Here is an 18,897-nt window from a genome sequence, read left to right as displayed (position 1 = left end):
GACCCGCGGGGGTAATTCTGTGGGGGAGGACATGACGTAGATACGGTATTCTCGGAAATAGTAATAATTCGACTATTTTTCTAACAATACAAGACAAGGACAATATCTTAATCAAGTTTATACACGTGAGACAAACAACTTGACATATTTTCTCCTTCTCACATCACTTCAAGCCTCCTTCGTTAGAATTATCAATTGCCTGAAAGAAACGTCCCGAATCCTAGAATCAAAAGACTAAAAAGGAATGCAGGCTTTGTTCCCATGCGGTTCACATGATTCATGGCTTGTGGCGGCACGTGTACATATACCCAGTAATCAATCAATGCAGCACCCCTGACAAGTCAAACATCACATGCTGCATCTTGGCTGACAGGTCAAATCGAATTCATGGTGATTGGATATCATAAATTGATGCGGTTCCTTTCGGTTACTCATGGTTTTATGAGTTGTCTCTGTCTCTGATCAAAGTTGTCAACAATAGACAAGAGTTGACAAAAGATAACAAATTCTATTTCTACAGCCTTTGAGATAGGACAATAGCACGCCTGTCCTTGTACCTCGGTACCTGCCTGGGATTGTAAGACTAAAAATAGAGTTGCAATTGATGTCCACTTCTACACTAAAAAAATAAACGTAGTCAGAACGGCAAAAGTTTTGGAGACAGAGGGATTTGAACCCCCGGCCTTTCGCAAGCATTCGAAACAATGCAAAGCGAACGTGATACCCCTACACCATATCCCCAGTGTTTGTTGAAGTGATCTCGTTTGTTTGCATATATATTCATAGAGCATCATCACTATGCTCTCGGTTTCTACCCTTTCTAAGACGACATGGATTATCGTTCATAGAGAGAGATGAGCCTGTATTATTTCCTCGGTGCTTGGTTAATCGCACGACGTTATGGTACAGTTGAGACAGATATAACAGGCTGGTCTGGGGAATTCTTCCCTTGTACAGCAAAACATGTTATATTCTCAGTCGTCGCAAGTGCTCCCAAGTCACATGTGTCATTCTTCAATTTATACTGCACTGATTATCATACAGACAGACATGTTTCAAAAAGAAGATAGACGTGTTATCTCGCAATAAAAGTAACCAGATGTTACAGTCAGCCAGCCTTTAACATTTCTCTACAGCTCATCATTCGAATACTAGACATCATTTGACAAAAGACAAGTTGACATATAGAACGATAGTTTGGAAGTATATAGTAGCTAGAATAATAGACAAGTCATAAGAAATTCATCCTTCACCGCCGAGAGCCCGGCCCCGACAGTCCTTCATCATTGCACCAATGTGTCATTCACACAAAGTATCGCTTACTGCACCTTGCTCGCAACAAACTCAGCAGCAGCAGCAGCATCCTGGCTGTAGGTAAGGTGATCAGGAGTGATGGCAGCAGTACCGGCGCAGACACCATCACCTGCGTGGCAGATGATCTTGACCTTATCAGCCGAGACGCCCTGGATGGCCTGCTTCTGGACTGTAACATTGTTAGCTTTTTGATAATCGTTCTCGTCGACAGGTTGAACTTACAAGGGTCGCCGAAGTTGAGGACGGCAGCAACCTTGGCAGTGGTCTCAGCAGGAAGAGCCCTGGCAGCGTTGTGCACCAGCATAGCTCCTTGCGAGTATCCAGACATGACAATCTTTGTCTTGGGGCACTTCTTAGCAGCCTCCGTGACAAGGCTCGCCCTATTCTCCGTTAATATCGTGTTACTCTTTTTGGGTATGGCGGATTTGACTTACATCTTTTCAGAGCCGGCCTTGTCGCCCATCTGCATGATACCAGCAACGCTAGCGCTGTAGTCTACACCCTGAACAGCGAGCTTGTCCTGGCCGATCTTTTCGCCAAGGGCCTTGAAGAAGGGAGGTCCAGCAGCCGTACCGACATTGCCGGCCTCGGTGGTACCACGGGCAAAGATGACAGTGACGTCCTTGCAATCGCCGCTGAGGTCGTTCATAGTAGAGCCGCCAAGTCCGCCGGCACCGGATCCTAGGAAACTACCAAAGGGAGAGCTAGATGCACCTCCGGAAGAAGAGCCGCCAGAAGAAGAGCCGCCAGAAGAAGAGCCGCCGGATCCCAGAAAGCCAGAGAGGGGAGAGCCAGATCCAGACGAACCGCCATCAAAGAAGCCGCGGCGAGAAGCAGGGCCATCTGTACCAGCAGATCCTCCAGTAGAGCCACTAGGGGCAGTAGGGGAGGTCTGAGGGGAAGCAGTGGGAGCCACAACGCTGGGAGCAGTAGCGCTGGGGGATTCGTTTGAAGAGTCATCCCCTCCAAGTCCGGGGATGCTGGGGAGACCGCCAGAGCCACCTCCGAGGCCAGGAAGACTAGGCAGGCCAGAGCCAGAGCCAGAGCCAGAGCCAGAGTCGCCTCCGAGGCCTGGGAGGCTAGGCAAACCACCAGATCCAGAACCGCCACCAAGACTGGGAAGACTAGGAAGACCACCAGCACCGGAACCACCTCCTAGGCCGGGAAGACTAGGTAGACCCGAACCAGAGCCAGAACCACCTCCGAGACTGGGGAGACTGGGGAGACCAGAGCCAGAGGCGCCTCCAAGGCCAGGGAGTCCGCTGCCGAGGCCGGCTCGGGGAGCAATGGGACCAGCCACTGCGAAAGGAACGAGAGCAACGATGATAGATGTGTAAAGCATGATGAAGATTTTCAAGCTGTTGAAACGAAAGAGGTTGACTTGTATAAGAAGCGAATGTAAAAGGGAATAGGTGTAAAGAATGTAGAAGAGGCTGCTGAGTTGAGATGAATCTGATTTCGAAATCTTGAAGACGAGCTTGGGTCTAGATTATATACGCATTGTTCCTGACGCTCGAACCTCTTTTCCTACCTACTCATGATCCTTAGCGATGCAGTAATCACGATAGATTCATTCTAGATGTCGTCCAACCGCAAGAATTTCCCAACTTGGGAGAAGCTTCCGAGGTGCTCATCAGTCTCGCGCCCTAGATTGATAATTTCTGCTCCGTGCACGTCAAGAGAAACGATTTTGGTAGATCAGTCTGGTAGATCCCGAGGAGGCTAACGAGGATGATGAAACGAGAACGCTTCTACCAAAAGATGAAATCAAGATGAAACAGTCGCTCAAAGGCCGTGCGCATCGAAACAGGTCATAAAAAAATGAGATGAGATGGTGCAAACATTAAACGGTGGACTATTCCAGAAATGATATATAATATTGTTTTCTTTTTTTATCTTAATCTCTAACGTTGATCCGGATCTTCTATTCCACCAATAATTAAAAATGGCAATGTTTCTTTGTATTATATTAAAGCCAAGGTTTGTATCAATCAGTTAATTCAAAACATGGGGATAACACGGCTGCAAATAGTAGATGATATATTAGCTAAACAAAGTGGTAACAAGCATGTGCAAAGTACATAGTCAATTGTAATGTGTCACAATTCAAGGTTGAATGACTCGAGTCACGTCGACGTTAAATTACACCTCGGATCATAACCCCGAGTCAAGTATGGAGCAGAGATATCTATATCCACCACATAATATGAGAAATGATAGTGCCATTCTTTGTAACTAACTACTGGAAAAATAAAAATAAACGTCGCTATGTGCGTTAGGGGATAATTGAGTAGATCTCTGTCGAAATACGATCATCCTCCACAGGTCCAAACTCAACTTTACTACCAGCCCCGTACAGTAGTAGTAGCCTCCACTCCCAAATTCATCTCATCTCCGTATCCATCCATCCATCTTTCATCAGTTTCAATCTCAGTAGTTAGTGACTACTCGGTCGGACCAGCCGCGCTGCTTGCCTCTGGTGCGACAAGCTCAGTAGCCTCATCGCGCTTCTGGTCAGCAAGACGTACCTTGATGCCTGCATGCTGAGCATAGACACGAAGGCCGATCACGCACACGGCATTCCATGGTTGCTTCTTGTGATGGCGAAACCGTCGACGCGGGTAGAGGCTCATGCCATCACTATCTGAGCTTGACGAGTTGTTATCGTCAGATGCGGTATCGGAACCAGAACCAGAGGCTGAGCTGTCGAGATCCGACTCGGACGTGGGTTCCGTGGGTGGTGTAAACACGGGGTATGTGTCCATGCTGTAGTCGGTAATGGTCATTCGCCTATCGTTGCGAAGAGGACTCTGGTCTTGATATTGGTATTGATATTGATACGGGATCGGCGGTGGCGGAATACCGCGACGGTTACCACGAGGAGATGGGGTTCGGAAAGGGATCATTTTCTTTTCTTCCGTCGCCTCTTTCGTATCATGCGAAGATGACGAGTCTTTCCTTGGATCGACTGATGTTTCGGAATGTTTCGAAACGTCCAGGTCGCCCTTGCTGGGAGAATCTTCTGGCCAAAACCCTGGAGGCGCCTGGTCTGCTTTGTTTTTAGTCTCGACAACAGGTTCTTTGGGCTCAGGTTCGTCATCATTCTTCTTCTCTTCATTCTTTTCAGCAGTCTCTTCCTCTTCCTCTTTCTCCTTATCTTTTTCGTTCTCTCTCTCGTTGAGGTATTGGTTGTACTCGTTCCTCATAGCCACCATCGCTTCCTCCATTCGTGCCATCGCCTCAGTCATTTGCTTCTTCTTGACCTCTTGCTCCTTACCCTTGAGTTTCTTCTTCTTCTCAGCCTCACGTTTCTTGCGAAGAGCTTCATCCTCATCTAGAATTCCACCCTTTGCGTGGGCTAGGTCGTACTGTAGACCGATCTGGCGTAGCTTCTTTGGGTTCTCATCTGCAGCTCTCTTGACCATTTTTTCCACTCTTGGCCGCCAAACAAGTCGTTCCGCCATGATCTTGGGAATGACTTCGTAGGTGCCCGGTTCGAGTTCGACTTCGCAGTTGATCGAACGTCGATCCCACTGGTGCACTGGACGCACGGCGCAGATGGTATTATTGCTTTCCGAAGACTTGATGAGGAAGCTTAGAGCGAACTCGTACTGCCCCTTAAGGTCGGTAAAGTAGCGTTCGTCAAGCTTCAAGGTCTTAGTCAGTATTAGACTTGTCTCTCAGGGACGGATCATACCTGTGAAAGAACAATAACCACCATGCCCTCTTCCTTGACCTCAATGACGAACTTCTTCTTAAGGTAGCCGGTAAGCCACGAGATACTGACACTCAACCACTGCTGAGCCACAGTCCATCGCTCATCAAAGAGCCGGGTTCTGTACATCCATTTGAAGTTGTCGAGCATGTCATTGAATGACATCCAAAAGACTCCGTCGTCGCCGAACTCGTGTTTGAGCTTCTTGATCATGTACGGAGTCCACTCCTTGGAACCATCTGACCATGGGCCATGCCACTCGCCTTGGCCGGCTTCGGACCTCTGTCCCCAGGGGTTTCTAGACATTTTAGAAGGCTGACGCAGTGCTGATGAAGAAATACTTACCGAATCTTGACTAGGCGAAACTTGGCACCGTCTTCGTTCTGCACTTCGGCGACTCGAAGCACGGAATAAGCATGCTGTAGGACAATGCCGTTCTTGTGCTCGTCTCCAGGTCCACCTGCAGACAGACCAAAAACAAACTCTCCATCTTCGCCATCTGATCCAAGCATTTCTCGCCACAGTCGCTCCTTGCGAAGAACTCTATTTCCCGCGACCACTGTGGCTACGCCGCCTGTGAGATCCTCGACAGCTGTTCCAGCCCATCCGCCTTCCATGGACTGGTAATCGCCATGAACTTTGGCAAACTATTAACGTTAGCTTCTGTCTCGCATAATCACATTTGTTAACTCACTGCTTTCTCCAGCAGGGGCAACCAGGTCTCGTTGGGGTCCTCGCACTTGGCAAAGTACAAAGCTTCGGAACCTGTCTGTTTCTGCTTTTTGTATTGGCGCGCCTTCTTGAGGGTTGCGTCGTAAACTTGGCTATCCTCTCCAAAGTCCCTGTGCTTCAAATACAGGTTGTCGTCCACGACAGTCGATATCCACTCTCCATCACGATAGATAACGAAGCCGTAGACGCCGCATTCTTCATCTCGTGCAACGCATATCTTTTTCATCAGGTCTTTTCGATGGGCGATGGTTGCGAGAGCAGCCAACCACCAGCAGTTGCCGGTCGCACCCTGCTTAATGTCTGAGCTGGAGAAGCCGTCGACGGTGAACTGGGGGTTTTCAAAGATCCAAGGGATACGATGAACCGAACCAGGCCTTTTTTGCCGGCAGACAAAGCCCCCATGGTAAGGGCCGTCTCCCCGCAGGCTGTCTGTATTGCTATCGCGCTTTTTGCTTCTTGGATTGTCACCGACCTTACGATCGCGAAATTTCTTAGTTCGTCTAGCATCACTCGTGGAAGCATACTCTATGTCCTCGTCATCATCACTATCGCTTCCGCAGATAGGGCAGGTATTTCTGACGAGGCCAAAGAGACAATTATCCTGATGCGACGCAAAATCGGACTCGATATCAAAGTCCGGGTCGCTAAACTTAGCATTGGTACGCTCGCACTCTTTGACGACAGCACGAACTCGAGCACGGCAGTCCTTAGCAGCAGCCTCGTAGCTCTGCGCCGCGTTTCGAGTTTTGGGCTCCGACGAGTCCGCATCTATAAGAAGGGAGTCGTATAGACTCTGTGGGAAAATAGAGGTTACCTTGCCGGGAGTCTTGGAGTGATACTTTTTCCAGAACTTTGAGACAAGAGCTTGAGGGTTAAGGTTCTTGCGTTTCGGTTTGGTAGGCGAGTTTGGGGCCGGTTGGCCATTGGGAGGAGGCTGCGAAGGTTTCATAGTCGTAGATCAAAGGGTAGTTTTGTAAATTTGGGGATGAAATCTGAGTAAGAATTTTTTGAATATTTAAAGATGAAGTCTCCTGGGGGATAGGCATCCGAACTCTATATACTCAACCATAACCAGTTATTAACACTCATTGGTTGACGGCCTTTGTTACTCAGATACCTGGAGAACGATTCGTTTGTCTGCTGATCAAGGTAACAGTAATTCATCTCCGCGTCGTACATACGATTGCGCGAAGCGTACTGAAAGTGTAGCATGCCATGCAGTCCATCCATCTGCCTTGGCCTTTTGTGAGCCGCCGCTTTTACCAGACCATCACAGCGTACAGAGAGCCCGCTCATGCGGTGCACAAGGCTGTGTTATCTTTTGGTTAAAAGAGGGAGGGTACAGTGCATAAAGAAGCGTTGCGGGTGATTAGGCAACAACAAGGGAAATCAGTTTTGGCGATGTTGCAGGATGATGCCTTTTTGAGTCTTGTTAGTGGCTTGGTCTATAGTTTGGGTTGTGAAAGGGACTCTTTTTTTATGTGGCTGTGTATCACCCTTCATTCATACATTAGATAGTTCGTCAAATTGTTGTCCTTCAGGAATTTGGCATTGGTAATCATTGTGAATAGATTGTCACTGATCATGAGTTCCTGGCGTGAAATAAGGCTGTCAAGATGTTTAAAGCAGCGAATGGGGGCCAAAATTCGGTCAGACCTAGAGGAGCAATTGCATGCCCAGAAGAGCAGGAGTGAGTGAATAACTTGATTTTTTAAGCCGCAAGTCGAAAGTTTAGCTGATCCGATCCGCTCTTTTGTTCAGTTTGAGGCTGTATATTCATTCACTCGTTCATCATCTGCAGCAATAACGACATCTTGGCTCATCGTCTGACGTTGTATTGCAGCTACAAGAGTCGAATCGGACTCGGGTCAATGTCTGCCACGTCAGCTGTGCCAGATGCCTCGTGGAAGCCTAGGCAGTATGTAGTAAAGAGAAAGTGAGGCTCAACAAGAGGCAGAATTCATAATTTTATACGTTATACCCTTGTTCATCCAAGTCGTACCCTATAGTCAGTTGAATTTCTCCAAGATTTCCATCAGAACACTAGATCCCCAGTTTAATATGAGATAAGAACAGATTCTTATCTGTCTGTCATATTAGTTGATAAGTTGAATGGATCACCACTTTTAAATAACAAGAAATAATTATCTTTGCCAAGTCTTTTATGATTTTATGACGCGCTGGCTAAACAGCTTCAGCTAGAACCTGATGCTAGAACATTCGTTTGCAAGAAGAGCCATGTTGGAAATGAAGTATATGACTCAGTGACTAACCTCTAGAATGAATATTTCCAATTATATCATTATTCCGTCGGTTATCAACCCTTTTTTACCTCTTTCCGACATGACAAGACCGTTTTCCATGATTTGGCAAACTCTAAACTCCATTGCGGAGCCGTAGATCCCGGGCCTTTTTGTCTAGCCTGTCTCTGAATACCGGTAGTTACGGAACCGCATAGACGGCGGTAGTTGTAGTGACCAAAAACAAACACAGAGAGCGTTCAAGGTGACTCAACAGACGGAAGTATCGGGGACACATCGAGAGCTGTCAAACCTGACACTGCAGCTCTAGCGTACCTGGACCAGACAAGACAAGGCAAGGCCTGTTTGCTGGTTCGCATTGTCGCCATCGGTAAAAAACCAGGGCTCTCACGAGTCAAGCAGACAGGCCCAAGCAGTTGAACCAAGGCGTTGAACCAACAAAACAACGGATTCAAAGTGGATGAAGCTTGTTCCTTTTGGAAGGGACCCTGTTTTTCAAAACTGTCATAAACGGTGAGGCCAAGCCTAAGGAGGAAGAGTTTATGTCAAGACCTGACAACACAAGCATACCTTACCTTAGGTACCTACCTACTGGGTAGCAGAAAAAATGGCCTCCTAAGTTTTAGGGTATAAAAATAAGTAGTCTAAGAACTATGTCTAAACGGGCATAAAGTGACCTACTAATTTTGTCCCTTAGGCTTTCAACGGTTAATTTTTCTGATACCCTGGGGCTACCTACATAGAGGTGGGGGGGACAAGAAGTAAGGCGAAATGATTGAGAAATGATGTAACCGACAGAAAAGGCTAAGCAAGGACCCTGACAGGTACGGGTACATATTCTTGAGACTGGAAGGGTCAGATGTATCTAAGGTGGTGAAGTTTTGAAAAGACACAAGAATCTTTGACAGTACTAAATAAAGGAGTATCAATTAGGTATGTAGGATAAATACAATATTTACAGCACAACAGACCCATCAATTCCCCATAATCCCCTCCAGATCCTCGTCCCCAATTGATCATGATTATCTCGGGTTTTCCAGAATGCGACCCCTGCATTTCTCTCTCTCTCCTGATCCGCTTCTTTTGTCGACCCCGCCAGAATGCAACCTACTAGACTCGCTCGCTAAAATTCTTAGTGCAAACCATCATGTTACGGCGTTGTCACTCGTTCTCCTCGGCTTTACTCTGTACCTCCCACCTAATACGGACCTGATGTGCACATCGAGATCTTTTCTGTTCTCCCATCCCATTTCTATCAAGACAAGCAACCCCCCCTCTTATTGAGCGTCATCACGACGTCGCACACTAAAATACGCATACATGTCTCGACCTCGAACCTTCGAAATTCCAACCTCATCTGTTCAGCTCAGTTCCTGTTTCGCCTAGACGTAGTCGACTTATTCGGATTCGAGCACCGACCGAAACGCCTAACCGATCATGGCGACAACTCCTCCAACGGCGGGTTCTACCTCCACTGCCGCCCTTCAAGATTCTCAACAACCGACCCCTACGCCAGCATCATCTTCAGCTGTTCCTCCTGCCCTTTTAACATCAGCCTCTGAGTCTAGCGATGAAGGAATCCATCTAAGTCCGGCTGCAGCTCGTCGATTCGCTCGCCGCAACCTACGCCGCCAATCTCCAACTCCCGACCTTGTTACTAGCCTCGTCAGGCCACCCTCCCCAGATACTTTCTACGTTGGAGCACAGCTCCCTCATCAGGGCGGGCAAGATGTTAGAGGCCGTATCGATTCTTCATATTCTTCAGGTCTATCAATACCGAATGTCAACTCGGACCGGCGGACCGGACCCATGGCTTCTCCTCACCTTTCTTCTCTCGGAATCCCTAAACGCTATGGAGGAAACTGCGTCTTTGATATGTACTCTTTAACATACGTCACGGAACCCGACCCAAACCTACTGTGTCCCATTTGCCACGATCCTCTCGTGGATCCCGTTACAACTCCTTGCGACCACACATTCTGTTACCGGTGTTTACGGCAAAGCATTGATTCTAGTCCATCAGGGACCGCTTGCCCCATCGACCGGGAACCTCTAGCATGGCCCAATTGCTTCAGCGCACCACGACTCATCCGAACGCAGCTTAACAACCTGAAGGTCAAGTGCCCTTATCACGCACGAGGATGCAAGTCGGAAGTACGCCGAGAGGCTGTCGAGGTACATGCTACTACACAATGCCGCTTCAAGGACTTCACATGTCCCGGCGTTGATTGCGACAAGAGGCTACGATCCAAGCCTACGGACGATACCTGCCCACACAAAGAAGATAAATGCCAGCACTGCAAAGCATCTTTCGACGTTCCCGACCGCGAGCTCCATCTATTATCTTGTCCCATGAGTAAGACTCGATGTGAGACTTGCTGGAAGCTTGTCTATCGCAGTCAGACCAAGGCCCATGATGAGCTGGAATGCGAAGGGGCCATTGTAAACTGTATATATAGCGAGTTTGGTTGCCCAGCTCGTGTCATGCGTGGGCAAATGGATTCGCATACCATGGGCTGCGCATTCCACCCAGAAACACCATCGGGAATGATCATCAGATCCCAACGAGAAACCATCCAGTCTTATACCGACTTGGGTCAACAAGTCCAGCAATTACAAAATCGCCAGGACGAGACCAACCAACGCATAACCGAATACAACTCAACTCTCAGCCGTCGAGGTGTGGGCGAGTCTGTCGTAGGAGACAACCGCACCATTCAGGACCTCGACGCTGGCTTCGAAGAAGTTCACCAGAACTTGACACACCTCGAGGCGCGACAGAGCATGTGGACTATAAATCAAATCATGCCTATTCGCGAAGAGGTGACTGAACTACGAAACAATATCAACATGATCCGAATGCATGTTAACTGGCTCCTGAACCGAAGCCGTGAAGAAGGCCGCATAAGAGCGGCTGCGAGCTCCGGGTCAACAGCGACTCTCCAGAGGGACAGGTCGGTAGAAGGCCCCCGTCTCTCGGAACGTCGTCGCTCAGCAAGTGTCGAGGGGACGGACCTGCCCCGTCTATGATGAGCTGGTCTTTACTAGATCGCATATTGTTGTTGTCCCCAGGTTTCGTTTTGTTGTAATTCTATTTCCTTTCTGGCGCACTTATGGTTCATGGGATACCCTAGCATCAACATACAGGCTTGGGCGGAAAATCATTAGCACCTGGTACGGTCAAGCGTTGCGTTGATAGTCAAATTTTATAATAGAATTTTCTAATCAGACAATTTAAGTTTGATATTATCGATTTGATCGCATTGTCTTGCAGTCATGTATAACTCTGTCATTCGCTTCCAATTTTACCGCGGACACTTGATCAAAGAATAGCAAAGCGAATCTCTTGGTTGAAGTGTAAGAAAGACAAACGAACAAAACAGAGTTCTTTCTTAATCAGCAGATGATCCAATTGAGTGCAATTCTTGAAATAGCTGTCTGGAGCGCAACCCACTTATACATGACTGTATCACAGCGCAGCGAGCGGAGTTTAAAAGGACTGCGGAGTTTGGGTATAGCTAATAATGCTGAGCCAAATCTTTAAGCCAGCTTGCCGGAATTTCCGTTGCATTTCTTTGTCTGATGACATATTCCATATTATACCTACCATTGCCATCAACCGTAAAGAGAACTTCAAATCTTCCAGGTCCTTCTATTACAGGCAACCTCCATCTATCGCAGTAACGCCACAGCTGTGTGCAGCCACTAAAGTATAACATTAACAAGCTTAGGTAGTAGACAGGCAGCCTCACCGCCCCACCTCGCCCGCCAAAAGTTAACGCCCAGGGCTCTGTTCTGCCTGGGATTCCCCCACCCTCAGGTCCCCCAAGCTCGGCATCATCCATCTACCTATCTACGTACTTGTGAGGCTTGGGTCTCCACATCTCATAGATATCCCATCTCCGTCTCAGCCTTGTCATCCATCTCGAACTTCTTGCCTTTGACATCATTTTACCCCTTTCACTCCTCGTTCTATTTCCATCCCATTCTCGACCCGTACACCTCGACAATGGATCCCAACGAGCAACCATCCTGGACGGGAGGCGATGCCCCAGACAAGGAGAAGATGGAGCAGGCAAGTTGCTTTCGGGTGAACTCATGATGGGGAGAGTATGCTGAGCTATGGTTTCCAGATCCGCGCAAGACGTCTCGCTAAGCTGGGTACATCGACACCCGTGTCCACCCAGTCGGATGAGAATAAGATTCCCGCTTCCGAATCGTCCAACCCCTCGCGAACGTCAACGCCAAAGCCCCAAGCCGATGCCGATTCAAGGCCCAAGATTAATATCACTTCCTCCGCTCCGGCGGCATCTTCTAGCCAGAACCCTTTCAACAAGCTAGGGGTCAAGACAGAGCCGCCGAAGCCAACAGGTAGCCCCCGTGTGAATCGCAAGAGATTGGCATCTGAGATTGACGACCTTGCTCCAGAGGATCGAGCCTCCCCGAAACCCGTCAACACTCAGCCCGAGTCTGACGTCGATTACGCCGACCGAGTACTTTCACAGATCTTCCGAATCACTGTGAACCCGCACAACATGATCAACAACCATGGTCAACGGCTGTCGTTCCTTCCGAACCTAAACGAGGAGCTGAACGAGTCAGGAGAGTCTCTGAAGCTTTCTCTCAACACATTGGACCAAGCTATCATGGAGATGGCCAGCAGCTATCCCCAGGATAAGCCCCTCATGACCTACTTCCTACCATGCTGGAAGCGTGCTGTAAAAGCGTCTGTCCAGCATAAGGCAACAGAAGGAATTAAATTTGAAGTACATGAAGAGTCAAAGCGTTTGTGTATGAGTGGTTGTCTTTTCGCACTGACTATGCCGGACCTTTACGGGTAAGTGATCCCATTGCATCGGAACTACAACTCTGACACCCAGGTACAGGAGACAACCTAACCCCAAGCACGATTCACTCATGCCATATCTTCTGAAAGGCGTGCAGGACGAGGGAGGCCTTTGCTTCACCTTCATTCAAGAGGCTATCAAGCGGTTCGATGATGACGAGGCCATCCCTGCTCTTTTCAACGACGCCATGGTTCAAATCAGCAGCAGGCTAGGTGAAATGACCATGGATCAGGACTACAAGCCGTACATCCAGGCTATGCTGACTTACACGAGGTTCCCGCCTCTGATTGTCAACTTGGCCAAGCACTCTTGCTTCAAGATGGCTCAGTCTGCTTCCGGCATTGAGAAGCATACCATTCTCGGACCTTTCTTCCGAATATCGCCACTTCAGACTGAGGTGATCAAGAGTTACTTCCCAGGGGCTCGCTCTCTAGACAAGAGCAGAGTCGCAACCGCCCAAGACGCACTGCGGATGGTGTTGAGGACACACCAAGACGACCTTTTTGCAATCACAAACGCATTCATTCGGGCAGGTCAGGACACAAGATCCCGAACTCTGGATTGGTTTGCCTACATCATGAACACAAACCACAAGAGGAGGGCAATTCAGGTGGACCCACGCGAGGTTTCTTCTAATGGGTTTATGATTAATGTGACCACTATTCTCGACCGATTCTGCGAACCTTTCATGGATATGGATTTCAGCAAGGTCAACAAGATCGACGACAACTATTTCAGGAAGCAACCACGGATAGACATCACGGACGAGACAAAGCTGAACGCCGATCAATCCTACTCAGAATCGTTCTACGAGAACAAACTACCCGGCGAAACCAACTTCATCTCTGAAGCTTTTTTCTTGACTCTGGCGGCCCATCACTATGGAAGTGAAGCCTGCAACTCCCAGTTGAAAAACTTGGACAGGGATATCAAGTATCTGGAGAAGCGAGTTCAGGCTATGGAGGCAGAACGTATCAAGTTCCTTAATGCTCCCGCACAGCTTGAGCAATACGACAAAGCGGTTAAAAGACACGTCGACGTGCTCGAAAAGAGTATCGGCATTAAGCTATCGATCGAGGGTGTCTTGCTCGATGACCGAATGCAGAGCACATCGTTGCGCTTTATGCGAATTGTGGCTGTTTGGCTGCTTCGTTTGGTGACTCGATCAGAGTACAAACCTGGCCAAGAGTCGAAGGAGATACAGTATGTAACTCATACGAGACGTAGTTGATTTGCTGACAATTTCAGATTGCCCCTTCCCACGGAAAAGTCTGACGTTTTCTCATGTCTCCCCGAATATACACTACAAAACATCGTGGATAACTTCAAATTCATCTTTAGGTCTGTCTCGCGGTCTGCGCAAAGAAAGTTCCATAACTAACACACGAATAGATGGCTCCCTAAAATCCTCCCTAGTGCTGTCGGCGACGAAATGATTGCGCTCTGCGTGACATTCCTTCGCTCAACAGAGTATATCAAGAATCCTTATCTCAAGTCTTCACTGGTCTCGCTGCTTTTCTCGGCTACTTGGCCGTTGATGCATCTCAAGCGAGGAGTATTGGGTGACCAGCTTGTTGGCAGTCAGTTTGCCAATGACCATCTCCTGAAGGGCTTGATGAAGTTTTACATCGAGTGCGAGTCCACGGGTGCTGACTCTGCATTCTACGACAAGTTCAACATCCGATATGAGATCTTCCAGGTCATCAAATGCGTCTGGGTTAATGATCATTACAAGCGACAGCTGACACGAGAGAGCCGGTGCGTAATGCTTAACCTCGCGTATCTGGACAAATCACTAACATCTGCCCAGTGTCAACAAACAATTCTTTGTCCAGTTTGTAAATATGTTATTGAATGACGCTACATATGTCCTGGACGAAGCCCTTTCCAAATTCCCTAAAATTAGAGCTATCGAGAGAGAGCTCGAGAACCCAGCTCTCAACACCGAGGACCGCCAAAAGAAGGACGAAGAGCTGCAGCAATTGGCCAACCAGGCCACGTCATTCATGCAACTGGCTAATGAGACACTCGAGATGATGAAGCTCTTCACTGACGCCATGAGCGAAGCATTTACTATGCCTGAGATTGTGTCTCGTCTCGCGAGCATGCTTAACTACAACCTGGAAACACTTGCCGGTAAGAAGGCCGCAGCCGAACTCAGTGTTAGTAACAGGGATAAGTACCACTTCCGCCCTATTCAGATCATCTCGGACATCGTGGACATTTACCTCAATCTCGGTACCTCGTCTGTCTTCATCGACGCCGTAGCTGCGGATGGTCGTTCTTACAAGCCTGAAGTGCTCGAGCGTGTCTCACGCATCCTCACGTCAAAAAACCAGAAGGACCCGGCTGTAATTGCTCGCTGGGACAAGCTGAAAGTCAAGTTTGAGGAGGCAAAGACAATTCTAGATCAGGCCGAACTGGACCTTGGCGATATCCCGGCTGAGTTCGAGGATCCCATCATGGGAGACCTCATGAAGGATCCTGTCCTGCTGCCCAGCAAGCACATTGTTGACCGATCCACCATTGTTCAGCATTTACTGAGCGATCCCAAAGACCCTTTCACCCGACAGGCTATGACAATTGATGATGCTATTCCACAAACGGAGCTCAAGGAGAAGATTGAGCAATGGCGTGAGGAGCGGGTACAGGCTGCCAAAGACAAGCTTAAGAGCGAAGCCATGGATACTACCGAAGGCTAGGGATTTATCCAGCCTTTTACTTTTTCGGAAGGAAAAAAAAAAAGGATCTGGTTTGTTAGATGTGCTCGGCGGCTGTGTCTGATATAGCGAGGTGGCGCACTTGTACTTTGGTTTGTTTACAGCAGGTTTACGGAGGACTGCTAGACGAGAGAGTCGGGGGAATCCACATCAGACAACAGATCAGACACATTAGCAAGCTGCAAATCAAGAGTTGTAGCATATTTCCTTATAGATGATCAGGGTTTTCCCGTTAATATCAGCAAGTCTTATCCATATACTCATGCAAACCAGGGTATCTCCACCACCTCCTATATCCCCTATTCCCAACGCCTTGACTTGATGTATATCGAATTATGCACTCAAATCCTTGTACTCCTCGAGAACCTGTTCAAGTTCCTTTAGAATCGCCTTCTTGCGCTCCTCAGAGCACCAGCTCTCTTCGACGGCACCACGAACAATCCACGCCCAGTCCTTGACAGAAAGGTTGAAGGTGTCCTGGACACGACAGTACACCTCCTGAACGTAAGCACCAAAATAAGCAGGGTCATCGCTGTTGACACTGAACAGAACCCCGGCGTCAAGGAACTTGCGAACAGGGGCGTCGGCTAACTCGGGAAGGTTGCAGAGTGCGACATTGGACCAGGGGCAGAAAGTTAAAAGGGTACGGTTGGCCGCCAGTCTCTTGAGAAGTTCAGGATCTTGCGCAGCTGCGAGTCCGTGGTCAATACGCGAGACTTTGAGATGCTCGAGCGATGCGGTAATAAACGAAGGGGGTGCTTCCTCGCCGGCATGGGTGGTGAGGTGAGTACCGGTCTTCGCTACACGGGCATACACCTCGGTGAATAGCTCGGGAGGGAAAGCCTTTTCGCTGGATACCATACCGAAACCTGTCAGAGTACCGTCGTTGAAGTGTCCACGGTCAAGCAGAGTGTCAACGAGAGCATGAGACTCGGGGACAGGGAGGTGGCGAAGGATGCAGACGATGAGCTCGATAGTGATGCCCAGATCCTTCTGGGCACGTTGCTTGGCGGCAGTGAGACCTGCAACGACGGTGTCGTAGCTGACACCCCGGGCAATATGTGCCTGGGGATCAAAGAAGATCTCAGCATGTCGGACATTCTCACTCGCTGCTCTCTGGAAGTACTGGTACGCCAGAGTTTCGAAGTCGTTTTCGGTGATGAGCACGCTCATTCCGAGGTAGTAGTAGTGCAGGAAATCATCCAGGCATGTGAATCGCCCATAGCGCTCCCGCAGCTTGTCAGCGGACTCGTATACGGGGTCGTTTGGAAGCTCGATGCCGTTCTTCTCAGCGAGAGAGAAGAGGAGCTCCGGCTCGAGAGTTCCTTCAATGTGAAGATGCTGCTCAACCTTTGGCAGAGCTTGGAGGAAGCTGTGAACCCGAGACTTGCACATGTTGATTATTTGGCCAATATCTTTAGACTAATGTTGACTGAGAAGATGAGTTTTATCACACACATATAAGCAAAATCACTTGAAGAGTGTTTGCCTTATTCGACATTTATTGATACGGGGAAAGAATTTGCGCTGATTTAGGTATTGATAAGAAATTCGGCCCAATAGAAAGCGGTCATAATTGCGGGAGCGCCCGGTCCCGTCCGTTATAAACTTGTAATCATACTCAAGGTTTAAGCAGTCAAATAGAGGTTTACATGTATTATATGCATGTCCATTGTATAGAGTTTTGTAAATACGGTGTATGATGTATGTTGATTGACTTGGCAACAGAAATAAGGTATGTATATTATTACTTGGCAGGCTCGGCCTGTCAGTGTCAGGCCTAGGTCAATGGAACCTGTCAGCGAACGACCTTGTCATTGTGGCTTGAATTGAGGAGCTGAGAAGCAGTACCGAAATCCTACCTCTCCCGGCCTCTTGACGCCCAACACTTGGCTTTTGATAGACTCGCCCACTGATCATCACAGCAAGTGCTGACTACGGGTACTAGACCCGAATTAGTATTCAATTAGTACATGTGCTAAGCTGGATGGATGATGGGCCACATGCGAAAACTGGCTGAACTGAATCACTCTCGGTACAATCCACGGCCTAGGACTTTTCCCAAGATTTCCCTCATTTCCTTTTCCTTCTCCTTCTAGCCACTTGGAACTGTCTACAACTTATCCTGTCACGCCCGGGGTCTGATGTTGGTTCAGGAACAAGGAATGAAGCTTCCGTTCCGATTCCCGCGTCAAAAGCAAGGAAATCTCTCTCAACTCAACATCAAGTAGAAATAAACTTACAGGTGCGAATACAGTACTTGTGGTTGGTTATCTTGAATCCACATCTCAGCATTTTCGAAATGACAAGGAAGAGTTCTAGGATGTGCTCCCCTCAGGTTAATTATATCTTCCCTCTCGTTCTCTATTTCGTGATATTGTGAGGGCAACTCTTCGTCCCTCTTGGCTCTTCATGCGTGTTTGCTAGCTTGAATTGGTATTTGACTCAGTTTTGAATATAGCGATTACAATCGAATCGTCAGCGACTCATGCAGGTACAGTACATCTGGTCTCAACCCGGTTACTGCCCGATGCAGCGACACGAATCGGAACGGTTCCCATGATTTATATAACATCTGTGCATGATAGATCACGACGTCTCAGCACACTGTTACATGGCATGAATGTGTGGTTCATTCAGCTCCCTGCTCAGGTAGCTAGGAAAGTCTTTCCTTTGCGACTGGATATTCGGATTGGCGGTGAAATATCGATGAAGTGTTGCCTGTCAATGTGTAAATGGCCGGCTCCCCGTCTAGTGAGGATACATGGTTCAGTTTCAGACACTGCGGGGATTTAATCATAATAGTGCCCCTGTACAGAGTCGTGAATCAGAAGAACGAGATGCGTGCCAGTACTGGTAGTGTTCCGACAAGCAGACCCTGGAATGTCGCTCCAGTTGCGCTATTAGGCATTGTTGGCTACAGCTGATCGCCAACCCACTGTGTACGGTACGCCGATTGTATCACACTCTGCTCCATCCCAACAAACGTTCGTCTCATGAGTGTTCTAGTAACATCAACTACCTTAACAGTTGCAAAAATGCAGCAATTGGTAACCTTGACTTGTCAGAAGTGATAAACGAAAAAACAGTCAAATCTGTCGGATAGACTGATAATCAAGAATTCCACTTTGGTGACTAGCCGCGAAACAGGCTGGTGGCGCCATTCCGCTCGGTAGCTAATACCATTGGTAGACATGCATCGGAGCATGGGCAAGCCGTTGCTAGTTACATTTTAGCTTATACTACTCCTGTTCTTGGGCGCTTCTTTGTCAATGAAAACTGGACTAACATAGTCGGTCTTCACATCG

At 48.3% G+C, this 18,897-nt stretch overlaps 5 protein-coding genes across 5 annotated transcripts; 2 read left to right on the top strand and 3 right to left on the bottom strand.

Annotated features, from left to right (window-relative positions):
- Positions 1 to 1,319: 1,319 nt before the first annotated feature.
- FSST1_004433 (cutinase-domain-containing protein) lies at positions 1,320 to 2,656 on the bottom strand (the record flags this gene model as incomplete). The annotated part of the gene is made up of 3 exons (XM_083230607.1): positions 1,320 to 1,483; positions 1,537 to 1,694; positions 1,749 to 2,656. The coding sequence occupies 3 exons, from the start codon at positions 2,654 to 2,656 to the stop codon at positions 1,320 to 1,322; spliced, it is 1,230 nt and encodes a 409-aa protein (XP_083087863.1).
- Positions 2,657 to 3,758: 1,102 nt separating this feature from the next.
- FSST1_004432 (uncharacterized protein) lies at positions 3,759 to 6,710 on the bottom strand (the record flags this gene model as incomplete). The annotated part of the gene is made up of 4 exons (XM_083230606.1): positions 3,759 to 4,961; positions 5,012 to 5,327; positions 5,375 to 5,676; positions 5,724 to 6,710. The coding sequence occupies 4 exons, from the start codon at positions 6,708 to 6,710 to the stop codon at positions 3,759 to 3,761; spliced, it is 2,808 nt and encodes a 935-aa protein (XP_083087862.1).
- Positions 6,711 to 9,459: 2,749 nt separating this feature from the next.
- On the top strand, positions 9,460 to 11,052 carry FSST1_004431 (uncharacterized protein; the record flags this gene model as incomplete). Its single annotated transcript, XM_083230605.1, has 1 exon — positions 9,460 to 11,052. One exon carries the CDS (start codon positions 9,460 to 9,462, stop codon positions 11,050 to 11,052), a length of 1,593 nt encoding a protein of 530 aa, XP_083087861.1.
- Positions 11,053 to 12,031: 979 nt separating this feature from the next.
- FSST1_004430 (ubiquitin elongating factor core-domain-containing protein) lies at positions 12,032 to 15,571 on the top strand (the record flags this gene model as incomplete). The annotated part of the gene is made up of 6 exons (XM_083230603.1): positions 12,032 to 12,112; positions 12,156 to 12,859; positions 12,909 to 14,072; positions 14,118 to 14,210; positions 14,262 to 14,627; positions 14,680 to 15,571. 6 exons carry the CDS (start codon positions 12,032 to 12,034, stop codon positions 15,569 to 15,571), a joined length of 3,300 nt encoding a protein of 1,099 aa, XP_083087860.1.
- Positions 15,572 to 15,922: 351 nt separating this feature from the next.
- On the bottom strand, positions 15,923 to 16,984 carry FSST1_004429 (adenosine deaminase family protein; the record flags this gene model as incomplete). Its single annotated transcript, XM_083230602.1, has 1 exon — positions 15,923 to 16,984. The coding sequence occupies one exon, from the start codon at positions 16,982 to 16,984 to the stop codon at positions 15,923 to 15,925; it is 1,062 nt and encodes a 353-aa protein (XP_083087859.1).
- Positions 16,985 to 18,897: the final 1,913 nt, after the last annotated feature.

Source organism: Fusarium sambucinum, chromosome I (genome assembly GCF_050947815.1).
Source record: "Fusarium sambucinum isolate potato_lamoka chromosome I, whole genome shotgun sequence".
NCBI classification, from domain to species: Eukaryota; Fungi; Ascomycota; class Sordariomycetes; order Hypocreales; family Nectriaceae; genus Fusarium; species Fusarium sambucinum.
This window is presented reverse-complemented; position numbering and strand designations above follow the sequence as displayed.